This window comes from Daktulosphaira vitifoliae, unplaced genomic scaffold (genome assembly GCF_025091365.1).
Source record: "Daktulosphaira vitifoliae isolate Bord-2020 unplaced genomic scaffold, ASM2509136v1 Scaffold_1, whole genome shotgun sequence".
Classification (NCBI taxonomy): Eukaryota; Metazoa; Arthropoda; class Insecta; order Hemiptera; family Phylloxeridae; genus Daktulosphaira; species Daktulosphaira vitifoliae.
In genome coordinates, this window is record NW_026099572.1 from 40007919 (window position 1) to 40022659 (window position 14741).

Genomic DNA, 14741 nt, shown 5'->3' on the forward strand with positions numbered 1-14741 from the left:
TTCGAAGGTCATCAAAGACATTAAATCGACCACAACCCAATAATTTTATTACTTTTTTGATATTCCCTTGCTTCCACATCTCTGGCTTATAATGAGAAAATACACTAGAACCAAATCCATATTACCAAATAGGCGTTTCCGTATAATAATTTAACGCAGCGGTGTATGAGAATAATGAACATGTTTCTGTGATACTGTACCTGTTGATAATTATTATTTTTTCGAATATGATTTTGAGGTCTGTTTTATCGTAACAAAACGACAACACAATATTTTATAGTAAATGCATGAATTGAAATTTAGTATTAAAAAAAAAATTATGGATTTAAAAGGTATCGATTCTAATAGATGGATTTGAATGGTGTGGATTATTTTACTTAATGTAATATGTAAATAAAACAATTTTTTTATTCATTTATGCTATTATTCTTAGCCTAATAAACTAAAATAAAAAGTATTTAAATTTATTTGATTAAAATACATATACTGTTTACGATTTTGAATTACGCTTTTGGACTTTAAATAAAATCTATTATACTGATAGAATCAAAATTTAATTAAAAAACATTTTCTTAATACGTATCATTAAATACACCTTTGTTAAATCGAATCAAATCAAATTCCTATTTTGGTAGATGGATAATTCTACTTTAGCGATGTTTGATTGGTACAAGCTGTTTTTTCTTAAAAAAAAAATAACTATAAAACGAAATTTACAATTTTCTAACATAAAACAAATCTGATATTATTTATTTATGCAAGCAGTGAGGTTTATCAGTTCATAAAATTCATTGGCACAATTCAACAAAATTTTTAGAATAGTTTATTATACCCAACTTCATCATTCTGATATATATATATTTTATAATTATATAAGTAGTTTTTTCTGAAATTTTGGAGGGTCAAGCCCCTTTAAGTTCCTTTATAATGGTATTTATTTCAAGGGAATTTAAAAATCACTTTTTTATTCATGGAATACCCTCTCTTGGGTATCCGTGTATACATATCACCGTGAAGATTTTTATTTCATCTTAACATAATTGTACACAGTTTTTATTATTAGCAAACGAATGATAGTACATTTGTTTTGTTTACTTAATGTTAAGTACTAACCTGTAGTGTGTAAATGGTTGAGATACGTGCAGATCCATCGGAGTGTGGGTGGAATGGGGGTGAAAACTGTTAGCCACCGCTGTAGTAGAGGCAACAACCGTTGGGAGGTGATGGTGATGTTCTTGTCCACCAGCGTTTTGACAAGGGTAGTGATGATGACGGCGGTGGCCGAGCATTGAAGCGGCCGCGGCCCACGACGAAACACGACTGCCATCCAACTCCACGTGCATAATTAAATTTTCTATTAAAATTATTTTTAAAGAACTAACTATCCACTTCAAGAAAGTTCAGAAATATTACAAAATTCAAAACTAATATCATATCAATAGTAAAAATATATCAATGATTTTTATGGACAATATTAAAACGATTACAATTGATCAAACTGAACTTTTAAAAAATGCACACTAATCTAATGTTTAAACATGATTATGGATTTAAGAACTCGCGTAAAAATAATCGATAAACTGGTGCGCGATTACGTACGTGCGCGGACGGTGGTACAGCTGCTGAAACACAACCGGCAGCAATGCGTCAATGTAAAACAGCCGTGATGTAAGGCGATCGCGGCGTCGTGCAACATACCTGATGGGCGGTCGGTCTCCAGACAGGCACCAAATGCTCCGCCCAAACGCCCAGCTAACTTAAATACTACATTTCATTTATATGTATATGTCATTGATATAACCATAATAACATTACTGGCTAAAGGATAATTTATCGACAATACCAAAAAATTGCGTGACGATACATTCATTTTTATCAGAACCTGATAACATCCCGTGACATTGTGTATGCGTAATTAACTTGTGTGATTAAAACGACTCTTGAACATTTTAATAATAAATAGACTGCTGCTTTTATTCGTTTACATATCACCATTCTTCGACTGCCATTCTTGAGAATCGCCCTCACCGTCAATTTTCAACGACAAGTCTCAGGACACCGAGACCTCCGACACGGTTTAAGATTCTTCAATTTAACGTATTTCTTTTATTTCAATAATTCCGTTATTTAATCGGGTTTTGTTAAATTATTTTTTAAGACTTAAATAGTTAATAACAATTTTATAACTCAGTTTTAAAAATATCATACGTGCCTAGTAAGTAAGCTAATTACTTGTGAAACGATATTTTGAAAATAAATATATGTATTGATTTTAAACTTAGATTTGGCATCCTGTTAAAAAATAGGTATTAATTATGTAATGCTAACGTGGAAATCAATTTTCTATTAATTTTCATTCCATACGCTAGACCACACAATGTATTAAACTCTGGACATGCTATACAACCGCCCATTCTTATGTTTTCATTTTGTCATTAGCTCTGTTTTCATTTTCTTACACAGAGAGTAAAAGGGATATGTCACATAACACTATTGGTAAAAAAGTTGTAGCAGATGTTTAAGACATCCTAATAATAAAAAATAATCTAACTTGATACATCAAGTACTTATGGATGTAGCAGTTTACTAATGTTATCATATATATTGCCAAATACACATCTTTAAACGAATAATCCGTAAAATAACTTTTTTTAGTAATAAATATATTATGGGAGCATATGAGAAAAATTACACCTATGGGACTGGTTAAAAACAAAAGCTGAATAATATGTAAATTTTTCGATTTATTCTTTTAAAGTATTATCGATTTAGTTTAACTGAATTATTCAGCCAGAAAATTATTCTTGGCGTAATTCTCTTAGTGAAAAATTCGCACAAAAGAGTTTTTCTGACTATTCAAAGATTTGCCAGACATTGAAAATAGAAGTTAACCTCTTGTTAATTATTTATTTTGTAAATTAATTATATATTGAAGATATAATTTATTAAGATTGTCGGGGAACGAAAGTGTTTTATGTATAGTTCTTTTTCTATCCATATAAAATTATAGAATCTCTACAATGTTCTTATTTCCGGAATATAATACAAAATGAGCTTAAAAAAAAAGTAGATATTTAAGGTCGATAATGTAAACATTGTTACTGAAATACGTATCCACGATTTCTTATTAATTTTTGTGGCTTTTTTAATTAAATATTTCTTATAGGTTTTTAGTTTTTAATTGGTATTTTAAATAAAATTCAATTTTTTTTAATATTAGCCATAAGAAATCAATTCTTATTAAATTAAATGTTCAGCAAAATTGACTAAATAAATTAGTCGAGAACATCCAGTGCCTAGATATAGAAATATTAAAGATTAATTTTATCGTACTAAGCTATAAACATTTCTCTATCATTACAGATTTAAGCATTAGTTTTCAAAAAAAAATTTTAAATCTGAATACTATGAATTCAATTAAATATTGACTATTTTATTTGATAAAAGTGACCATACACATTTCTATTTTAATTTAATATTATCTCTAATAATTAGATGAAAAATGTTGAACACATTTTTAATTGCTATAAATTCTATTAGGTTAAACACTTTTATTACTTTGCTTTTACATAAATATAATTTATACAATATGAACAAACTAATTACTAATGTGTTAAATATGTACATTCTGTAACTACTTAGTTTCGGCATGCGCCATCTTCAGGTGACTCTTTTAAAAAACATTTATACTAAAATGGTTGCAAGATGGCGCAAGTAAAAACAAAATAGTCACAAAATAAGCAAATTTAAACATTTTAATGCTTTAATTTATATACCGAAGAATATAATTAATAAAATATTAAACTCTAACATAAAATTATTACAGTAATATGATTTATACGTTTATTATATTGATAATTAATTTTCAAATGCGTCTGTAGTGTAACTTATAGAATATAATATTTAATCAAGAGTTATAGAGTAAATTTAAGGAATAATAATAATGTATACTTAAAACTGTTAGTTCTATATGTTGATATAATAGTGCTTCAAATTTATGATTAATTGAGTATTTGGCTGCAACAGCATTTTCTAAAATAACAACATCACTGGGGCAAATATAATTATCCAATGTACTACCTTATGTATGTAGGGTTTAGATAGTGATCTTTTCTCCCCATAGGATATGTATTTGGCGTATTTCATACTTGGTTGGATCCATTATAATTTTTAGGGCTAATAATAAAAGAATGGTTTCGCACATTTTGATGCATTAACAGTTACGGAATGACAAAAATAAAATTATACATTAAATGTTTTGTGGTTTAGCGTTGAAGCGAATCAAAATACCTTTGTGGGTTTGTCATTCTTCAGAAGGGAAAGCATTATTATTATTATTTTGTACATAGTAATACGATAAGTTACCGTTGTATTTTTGTTAATCCTAAAATTTTAAGCATAATGCTTCCGGTCGGAATTTTACTAAATCTTTTAAGACACGCAGATACGTTCTCACATAAAAAACAATCCCTTTATAATCTAAGTATTTCTCGTTTTTTTTTAATCTCTATTGTGTGGTAAAATTTTGTAAAATTTAAAATTTTGGAAATATTTGAATATGTGACATTTTTATTTTATAATTACATTTGACGATTTGGAATAAACATCAAGATAAAGTATCGGGATAAAGTGTTGTATATTTATATGGTATGCTTTTTACCTTGTGTGTAATATTTTATACTAACACGTGTGCAATTTAATAATTAGTAAGATCAATAATGAGATTTTAAATAACATAACTGTCCTATTATTATAACTGTAAATTATTTCCAAGTGGCCTACGTCTTTTCAGTCATCCATAGAATAATCTAGGGTAGATGCGAGCTTAATTTCAGAGTTTGCACAATAAATTATACTAGCGTCCTACACTATGATGACCCGCACTGAGGCAGAAAACAGACTGACTGATCAAAAAGAAAGACACTTTGGAGAACGCTTGTGGTTAATTAAAACTTTGATTGTGATATTATTGTTCTAGTACTCTGTTAACTAGGTTATGGTCCTTTAATAAGTAATAAACACAATGCAATCTAATAACGTTATTTTGTTTAATTATGTTAAGGTGTATAATAAAAATAAATAAATCAATTACCAATATGTTATATATGTTGAAATGTTTTAATCATCAAAAGAGTACAGACGAAAATATATAAATTTATTTATGTAAACTAGAAATGGAATATAAAACGACATAAGTTTAATATAAAATTCTATATTAAACCTATGCCGCTTAAAATGTGTTATTAAAGATTACCATAAATATAATGTTTTAAGAAACTATTTGCCTCATTTTATTAAATTTATAGAGCTAGTGGCAGATTAATATAGTCTAAAGTTTACATGTTTATTCATTAAATAGTAATATGTTTATAGCAATTGTTGTATACTCCATGATAATTAGAATTAGAATTAAAATTAGAAAGAAAATATTTTACTGAAACAATTAGTATTAAAGGTGTGAAATAATTTGTAGTAAAGGTGAGAAATAATTTGTAGTAGAGGTGTGAAAAAATTAGTATTAAAGGTGTGAAATAATTTGTAGTAGAGGTGTGAAATAATTTGTAGTAGAGGTGTGAAAAAATTAGTATTATAGGTGTGAAAAAATTAGTATTAGAGGTGTGAACAAATTAGTATTAAAGGTGTGAAATAATTAGTAGTAGAGGTGTGAAAAAATTAGTAGTAGAGGTGTGAAAAAATTAGTAGTAGAGGTGTGAAAAAATTAGTATTATAGGTGTGAAAAAATTAGTATTAAAGGTGTGAAATAATTAGTAGTAGAGGTGTGAAAAAATTAGTATTACAGGTGTGAAAAAATTAGTATTATAGGTGTGAAAAAATTTGTAGTAAAGGTGTGAAATAATTTGTAGTAGAGGTGTGAAATAATTTGTAGTAGAGGTGTGAAAAAATTAGTATTAGAGGTGTGAACAAATTAGTATTATAGGTGTGAAAAAATTAGTATTAAAGGTATGAAAAAATTAGTATTATAGGTGTGAAAAAATTAGTATTAAAGGTGTGAAAAAATTAGTAGCAATTAGTATTAAAGGTGTGAAAAAATTAGTATTAAAGGTATGAAAAAATTAGTATTATAGGTGTAAAAAAATTTGAGTAAAGTATGATTCCAAAATTTATTTATTTGCTGATAAATTAAAAAATATATCTAATAATTTTAATAAAAAAATATTTTTTTTTATGTTGTTAACTTAATATTTGTAGTATAGTTATATGCATCCAAAAATACGAACTTTATTCAAACAGAACGTTCCAATTATTTATCAAAAAATATAACGCGTGGGTCACTTTGATTAATTAATTTTTAACTTATGTTTTTTTTAAATATTTTGATAAAAGTATAAAAAAAAATTACAAAATTTACTGATTTTTAAATTTGTAGATTTATTGGAAATTTCCCCTATTTGCGGGAAACGAGGGAAAATTTTTCAATTTTTAAGGGTAATGTCTTCAACTAGATACGATTTGTGATCTTTTGACATATTGTTGAAAGAAATCTGTCTAGTGAGACCTGAGAAAAAGTGGCAACAGACATAAAAAAAAAAACACATCATGGTAAAACTAATACTTTCTCAGCTTCGCATCGAAGCTAAAAGTAGATTATGATTTCTAATTATATCAATAAAAATGCTATTAAGTTAAATTTTTTTTTTTATTTGTAAAATGTAAAGATAAATATCATTATTCTGTCTATTTTCTATGATTTTCATTTTAAGCTATTTTTTTATATGTTGAAAAACGAGAGATTTTAAAATTATTATAACAATAAGTATGATATAGATTAAATTCAATTTCTTTTGGCATATAAATTAGCAAATTCAATCATATATAGACTGGGAATTTTTATGAACAGAAACACAAAATCACATTGTAAAATAGTATCTAATCAGTTTTGCATGAAGCAAAAAAAAATAATGTTGATCATATACATATAATTATTGGGGAAACACTGTCTCAAATTTTAGCCTGATGTATGACCACTGAAATATATAGATTAATGATAATCATCATTTTATTCAACGATGGTCATTAATTAACCTATCACTGAATTCTATCCATTACAATCAATGTTGCGATCAAATGATGCCATGATTTTAGGGGTAGATTGGGTTAAAAAAATGTACATAATAATGTGTTTCATGAATTTTTTCTTTAATTATTTATACATTCATTGTACAATCTAAATCACAATTATATTTGTATTCAAATTATTTACAAAAATTAACTTAAATCACATCTAAAGTATTTACAATATTCTTACCTAAATAATAGATAACATTAACATTTATTATGTAACAAATTTTACCATATGGCAATTCAACAATTGTTCTTTGAATTTTCTGTTGTAAAATTCAATATTTATTCTTAACATTTAAATTTATAACATTATTTACAACTTTGGAGTTGTGCTATTTTTACACTTTATTATTTTAAAATTATTAAGCAATAATATTAATAAGATCAGTTCTTTATTTAGTTTCTATAATAAACGAGGTAACTGTAAAGTACAATAACACTAGTAGGCTATATTCAACTGGAGAATAAAATGAGATACTAAAATATTAAATTTATACAATAGTTATTTATAAATAGGGGAATACATCAATGTTGAAATGAATAGAGATTGTAAAGAGTTTTAAAATAATATAAGATTTCAAAATTAAAAAATTTGCACATGTTTATAATATTTTCATAAATATTTTAGTATTTATAAAATAAATAATATTTAAAAGTAAAAATTATATTATATTTTTAAAATCTAAATAAATTAAAAATAAGATCATTATTTAAAAATATATGTTTTAATTCACAGTCGCAAATAATATTTTTCGCTTTGATATTTTGTAAAAAAATTGGACATATTTTTAATATAACTTATAAATGGGCTAGGATTTCCATTTCATTTTCTCTATGTCTCCCATTAGCAGCTGTATCATTGGTAGCACCAGAGACAGTTACAATAACCGGCCCGTTGTTTGAGGATAATTGATCGATCTGAGAAGTTGTAGTTTGAACAATAGTTAGGGGACTGCTTAAGTCATGTTTTTCATCTACTACCACAATGTCTTCGACCATATGGAATTTGTCAACTGTGTCTAAACTAACACATCCACCTCCACCAACTGCTTCTGACATGGCACTTAATTGTGATGAATTTCGGCTATGATTATGACTGCCTATTGTTGAGCCTACTGGATCCATGAGATGGCAGCCGGGACGCATGGTACTTGTACGGGATCTATAACTTGGTGGACCACTAAAATCAGCTGAGGTTAAAAGTGCTGAAGGTTGATACAAGTATAAATCTGTTGGGTTGCGACAACAGGGATTTTGACCTCTGGAAATAAAATAATTGATAATAAAATAACTATAATATTTAACTAACAAATTATAGTTACATAATCTGAGAGAATAAAATTTTATCACCTATTAAGCTGAGAAAGTAACAAAATATACAGGAAAAACTATTGGAAAGTATTAGTCTAATTTTTAATAGCATTTTTTACCTTATTAATGTATTAGGTTGTGATCTGTAAGTTGGCGGAGGGGAAGCTGTTACTGGAGGCCTACTAGTTTGCCTATCTAACAACAAGAGTCTTAACCTATATTCTTGCATGGACGCTTGATATGATGGCGGTGGCGCTCTATACTCGAATTCTGGATACATCATAGCTATAATAATAAAATAAAATTATGTTAACTACTGCATTAAGATGTTCCTCATATTTTATTTATAAAACTAACCAGCATAAGGATGATGAGGTCGGCCATAGGAAGGAGGTAGCCTTGGAACAAATCTCCTGTTGGCTTCAACAGTATCATCTAATGTTCGACCCAATCCAAAGACAGCGCTACATGATGATGCTTCTTGCCCTGCTGTCAAGCGCCAGGCTATACCACTAATGGCAACCAAAATAACTCCAACACCTAAAACAAAATAAATTTAATGTTCCATAGCAAAAACAAATAATAGAGAATAAAGTTGTTTCATTAATAGTCATATGTAGTAAGTTAAGCCTAATACACAACTGATAGCATATACCTTCCCAGGCATTATCTGTTTAGTACCTAAATAAAGGCTGGCAAGATCACCTTGTTAGGAAGTTGTTGACCTACCTAAAAGTTTCCTATTTATACATGGTGGTAACTTCTAAATAGGATGTATTAAAGATCTTCCTAGAAATTACCTAATCTAAACCCGACAGTAACTATTGAATAAGATGCTTTGACAGTCTTTCTGAAAGAATCCCAAACTTCTTATTAGTGAGCATTATGACATTCCCAAGAGTTTCTTATTAAGGTCTTTTAATTTAGTTTTTAAATTCAGTAATTTTAGTTAAAGTTAAAAAAAATTGTAAAAATAAGGGAATCGACGAATAATATAAACAAATTTATTAATTATAAGTAAAGAATAGATATATAAAGAGATCAAAATTCATAAAAATGGGATTGATATTTTGATCATAATAGCCTTCGTATGGGTAAACTTAAGCATTAATTTTTAAATTCACACAGACGTTAAAAATATTGTGTTTATTATAATCATTCTAATATTTGTGTATGTATATTATAATTATATTTTTAAAATACAACTATTTGTAACTGTTCTAAAAATTCGTAATTTATATAATTTTTGACTAGTCTCTGGGCTTCAAATTCCGAAATAATGGGACTAAAATTGTTATCGACCAGTCATTTTCTTAATTATTTCATTTTTTTTTATTAATAATCAAATATACATATTACCATTTAAAATAATAAAGTTGACACCCTTATAAGGCATGAGGGATGAATTAAAAAAATAATAATTATAATTAATAAATCGAGAAATAGATAAAATTAAATAGTGCAAGTCAGTCAGATTCCCTTATTAGTACTTTCTAGTTTTATCAATAAATTTTCATATATATATATTATGGATGAGTTTTTAAGTGAACGTTCTAAGAGAAGAAAAGAAGAGTATAGGTTCTTTCAGTAATCTTGTAGTTCTAGTGTGTTTGAAAAAGTTGAACCTCAATCTACCGTAAGCAATAATATTTCTAACATCGCTATCTGTAAAGAAAACATTTCTGTCGCAGTTACATCTGACAAAGATTCTAATGATAGTATATCATTTGATTTTAATAATTTTATTACTAATAATGATATATTAAATAAACAATTGTCTAGTTGTGATTCTATTACAGAAATAGATAATTTGACTGATTCATTTTCATCAATAAGTTTTTAACTAGCTCAATGGGCTATAGAGTATAATGTTTCCTGTACTTCTCTATCGGACCTTTTATGATCTCATAAGTATTTTTCCAGACTTCCAGTAGGTCCTAGGTCTTTATAAAATTCTAGACCTATTAAAGTTTAAAGTGTACGTAAGATTTAATCTGGTAAGTGTTACCATTTGGCCTTCAAAAAGGCATTATTTCTAATTTAACACCTACATAATTATTAAAGAGGTATTAAATTAGTTATTGGTATAGATGATTTGCCAGTTCATAAAAGTACATCATTACAATTTTGGCTTACATTAGTCCAGAATCAATAATGTTTGCTCTGTTGGATTGTTTTGTGAAAAACAAAAGCCTTTTGATAGTAATGATTTATTGAGAGACTTTGTAAATGAAATAAAAAAATTAACATGTGATGATTTAACTTATAAAAATAAAAATTACAATATTATACTAGATATTATTTGCTATAATATGTCAGTTAAATTTTTTGCCTTAAAAATCAAGTCTCATATGGAGTATAATTCTTTGTACTCATAATGAAATTGACGGAGAAAGAATTAAAAATAGAACATGTTTTCCATATTATAAACTGCATAGACCTCTTAAAATATATCATTATGGTTACACCAATAAATTAACTGTTGACCATCATCTATTGAATACTGAGATTTCTATACTTAAAAAATACTAAACTAAAATAACTAGGTTTGATGTAATTAATAACTTCTCTTTAGATCATATGCATCATATGTTTAGGCTTGATCAAAAAACTTCTAATGCTATGGATAGTGACTCATTAAGTATCCACTAACCATCTTGGAAAGTTAAAAGTGTTTCAAATTTATTTGTTAATTTAGCAAAACATTTTCCTTGTGAACTTTCAAAAAAAATTACAAATTTAAGTGAAAGAGTGATACTGATTGTTATTTTTGTACTAAGACTAATAATATTGTAAAATTATTAAATATTACCCATTCTTCAGATAATGGAGAAATCATTTTAATTGTAAATGAATTTGAAAACAAAAAAGATCATTTTGAATATCCTATCAAATTTAAGACAATGATAAAATATTGGAATGTTGATACAATTAATAAAATTAAGTAATTGTGTTTTCTTGTAAAGATGAATTTATAGTTGTGCTACTTATACAATTAATATAATCATAAACTACCATTTTATTATAACCTTTAAATATATTTAAAATGACAAGAATAAATTTTGTTTATATAACACCTATACCACAGTTTATTTTATTATAATAATATATTATTATCAGACATCATAATTCAAAAGCTGTTGATAAATTAGAATGTTTTTTTTCTTATCTAATTTTGATTCTAATGTTACATTAATTATATTAATTTATTTACACGTAAATAATTTAATATGTTATATTGAATTTTTATTATTTATGTTGTAAATATTGTAATTTTTCATTTTTTTGTCAAACATGTTTTTTAATTAATTTTAGGTAAATTATTTAATTATGGTGACAATAGTTTTGATTACTGAGGATAATAAAGTGGAACTTGGACAATCATATTGGATCACATAATAAATGTGCCTGGCCTAATAAGAATGTACAAAATAATTTAAAAAAGAATTGAAATCAATGATATTGAATTTAAATAACTTAAATGAATAATATTGAAGAGAAACATTAGTAATTAATCAGTGGTTTTTTCAATGTAAATTTAATTTCAAAGAATTAGCTATATATAATTTTATTATTGAAATAAATCACATATTAACTATAAATAATATTCATATAAATTATGTATTTTAATTTATCATTATCTTAAAGTTATTTTAAATTGTCATTGTCAAAAAAATACCATTTATTTAATCAAAATATGATTCTAAATGTATTTAACTACAAAAATTATTATTAAATTTGCATAAAATATTAAAACCCAATATTATTATACCAGTCTTTTAATTAAATAAAAAATGTAACAACATAGGTTGAATTTAAGCCAAACTTTAAGTAGCACAGTACGCTAGTGACTTATCACAGTCAGAAGAAACTTGTTACCAAAAAAAAGTTCTAAGATGATTGAAGAACCTACACAATTATGGTAAATATGCTATTTTTTTAAGTTAATATAAGTTGCATATACAAATCAAGTATAAATCAACCTATTTGTGTGTATTGATATATGTATTGATAATTATTTTACATTCAGAAAAAAATCAAGACAAACCAAAAAGAAAAAAAAGAACACTGGTGCGGTATGACTTAATCAATCACCTCTGCACAATCCAAAATTATCTGATGATCTTAATGGTATTATATATTAAAAATTGTTTCTCTGTTTTCATGAAAATTTTTTTAATTTTGGATGATCTATCATATTTTAAATTAAAAATCCTATTAGATATTAAATTTTCCTTATTGTTTAGTTTATCAAGTATAATTTAATTAGATAATATATGTATAAATTAATTAAATTCACTACATATTTTTTATAATAGCTCAAACAAAGTGTTATGAATTTGATACCGAAAACTCATTCCCAAAACGAAGTCCTCAAATAATTTCTGCCTTCTCAAAAATTTATAAAGTTAAATCTCTAAGTTAAGTACATATTAAATTATATATTATAACAACTGAAATTATTTTAATGTTGCAATATTAAAAATTATTATTTATCTACTATTTATAAATAGTAGATATTAATGTTTTCTATTATATATATATATATATTAGAAATTTAAGTTCAAACTTAATAATTTGTGTATAAAGTCATTATTTGTTTTACCTCATGTACATATAATATCAATTAAATCAAACCAACTTCAAGAAGCAGATTGTACAATATTTCTTCACAAAATAATCAATCTGGTAAAATTTTTTATATATAAATTTTATTTTGTATTTTGTAGTTAATACAAATATTATTATAGGTATACTGAATAAAATATTGAATGTTGTTCTTAAAATACATTATGATGTTGAGTCTTCTTTTTGTCATATGACAAAAACAATTACAATTAGAGCAGTCCTTGGTATTAGCAGTACAAAATACTATTGAAAAAATTGGACTTACAAGGCATGAATCAGAAGTGGAAGCTAAAGATATTTATTCTTTAATTCCAAACACTAATGATGAATAATTGATTTTTTTTTTTTTTTTTTTTAAAAAAAAAATNTAATGATGAATAATTGATTTTTTTTCTTTTTTTTATGAAAAAAAAACTGTTAAATATAACTTTTAGGCAATGTGTTATAAGTATTTCTAATAGTAGCCACTGTTTTTTCTTATAATATATGTTTATAATTTTATGTGTTTTAGATAAATGAATTCAAGAGATTATGAAAAATTAAAAAAGGTTTTATGACAGTGTATTAAGACAACATTACAACTATGTAGGCTAAAAGTGGAAGAAGGGTTTCCAATCTCTAGAAACGTGTAATATAAGACATAATAAGACATCACCATCTCTAAATTAAATAATGAAATTTTGATATTTATCCATAATAATTTGATAATTAAAAATAATACTAATTTTTAGTAAATACTAGGATTAATTTTATGTCAAAGATTATTGAACAGATGATTTTATTTAGTAATATTTTCATTCACGCAAAAATTGTTGATTACATAATTTTACCTAATAAGGCGACTCCGCATTCAGTAGAAATATAGAGTCCACAATTTTTACAAATTTTACGATAAAAATATAATGAGCATACCAATCATAAGTAGAGCAACGGTCAGATGTTCTTTGCCTGATGCTCTAGTTGCACCTAGTACAGTCCCAACTAATGCAGAGCAAATTCCAGCAACAAAGACTATACCAATGAACCATCTAATTGAAACAGTACTAGTAGCATCGGGTAATGTCAATAGGCCACAACATGTCTTAGGTGTGTCTTCTTCGCTACAATAGTGTAAAGACCTGCAAAAATATATTTTCATTAATTATCAAGTTCAAATTAAAATATTTTGTATTAAAAAAAAAATACATCATTTTTTTAAAACTCAATTGAAAAGAGAGAAAAAATGTCTGTTTGCCACTTTAAATTAAATGTTATCCTTATTTTCTAAAGCCTTCATTCAAAATTTAATTGCATCCACTATAAATTTAAATCTAAGAATACCAGATGGCTCAATAATAATAATAATAACTGTTTAAGTGCATTACCTAAACTAAAGAAAATTTATGTATTAAAAAAATATTCATACAACACATTATTAATATTTTTTTAGAATTTTATAATTAAAAAAGGATATAATTTTTACAATTTAGTTTTTATAATGTAATATTTTAAAATAACAAATAATTGCAAACTAATTTTTTGTAAATTTTAATTTATTAAGTAACATATTTTCAAAACATTTTAATAATCATGGTATAATATAAATAGGACAATTATTTTAATGCTAGCCACTCAATTTCTCTTAAAATAATAAATGTGTTAATTAAATTATATTTAATATTTTTTAATTTTATATATTTCTCTATTTAACAGTTATTGCTTAATTTTTAACTCGTCGC

General features: G+C 25.6%; 2 protein-coding genes and 2 long non-coding RNA genes across 7 annotated transcripts in view; 2 read left to right on the plus strand and 2 right to left on the minus strand.

The window, feature by feature from the left end:
• Positions 1-1639, minus strand: part of LOC126894863 (protein trachealess) — a 109830-nt gene extending 108191 nt beyond the window's left edge. For 2 of the 3 annotated variants that reach the window (XM_050666164.1, XM_050666165.1), the window contains exon 1: positions 1114-1639. In XM_050666164.1, coding sequence (XP_050522121.1) covers positions 1114-1343 — 230 coding nt within the window. In that variant the 5' untranslated portion in view covers positions 1344-1639. The remainder of the gene's footprint in view (positions 1-1113) is intronic. The other variant, XM_050666167.1, reaches the window with a different exon arrangement.
• A 5667-nt stretch (positions 1640-7306) lies between these two features.
• The window catches only part of LOC126894865 (uncharacterized), a 71396-nt gene continuing 63961 nt past the window's right edge, over positions 7307-14741 (minus strand). The window contains exons 4-7 of the mRNA XM_050666168.1: positions 13936-14141; positions 8752-8934; positions 8514-8679; positions 7307-8344 (exon numbers count right to left, since the gene is read on the minus strand). Of these exons, the coding sequence (XP_050522125.1) occupies positions 7882-8344; positions 8514-8679; positions 8752-8934; positions 13936-14141 (1018 nt within the window). The 3' untranslated portion in view covers positions 7307-7881. The remainder of the gene's footprint in view (positions 8345-8513; positions 8680-8751; positions 8935-13935; positions 14142-14741) is intronic.
• On the plus strand, positions 11537-12949 carry LOC126894874 (uncharacterized). Of its 2 annotated transcripts, none has more exons than XR_007701533.1 (4): positions 11537-11926; positions 12203-12316; positions 12425-12525; positions 12714-12949. It is a non-coding gene; the product is annotated as an uncharacterized LOC126894874 (long non-coding RNA). The 2 variants fall into 2 exon arrangements; XR_007701532.1 differs by having other exon boundaries at positions 11540-11901; positions 12714-12943.
• LOC126894875 (uncharacterized) lies at positions 12970-13394 on the plus strand. The gene is made up of 2 exons (XR_007701534.1): positions 12970-13083; positions 13146-13394. It is a non-coding gene; the product is annotated as an uncharacterized LOC126894875 (long non-coding RNA).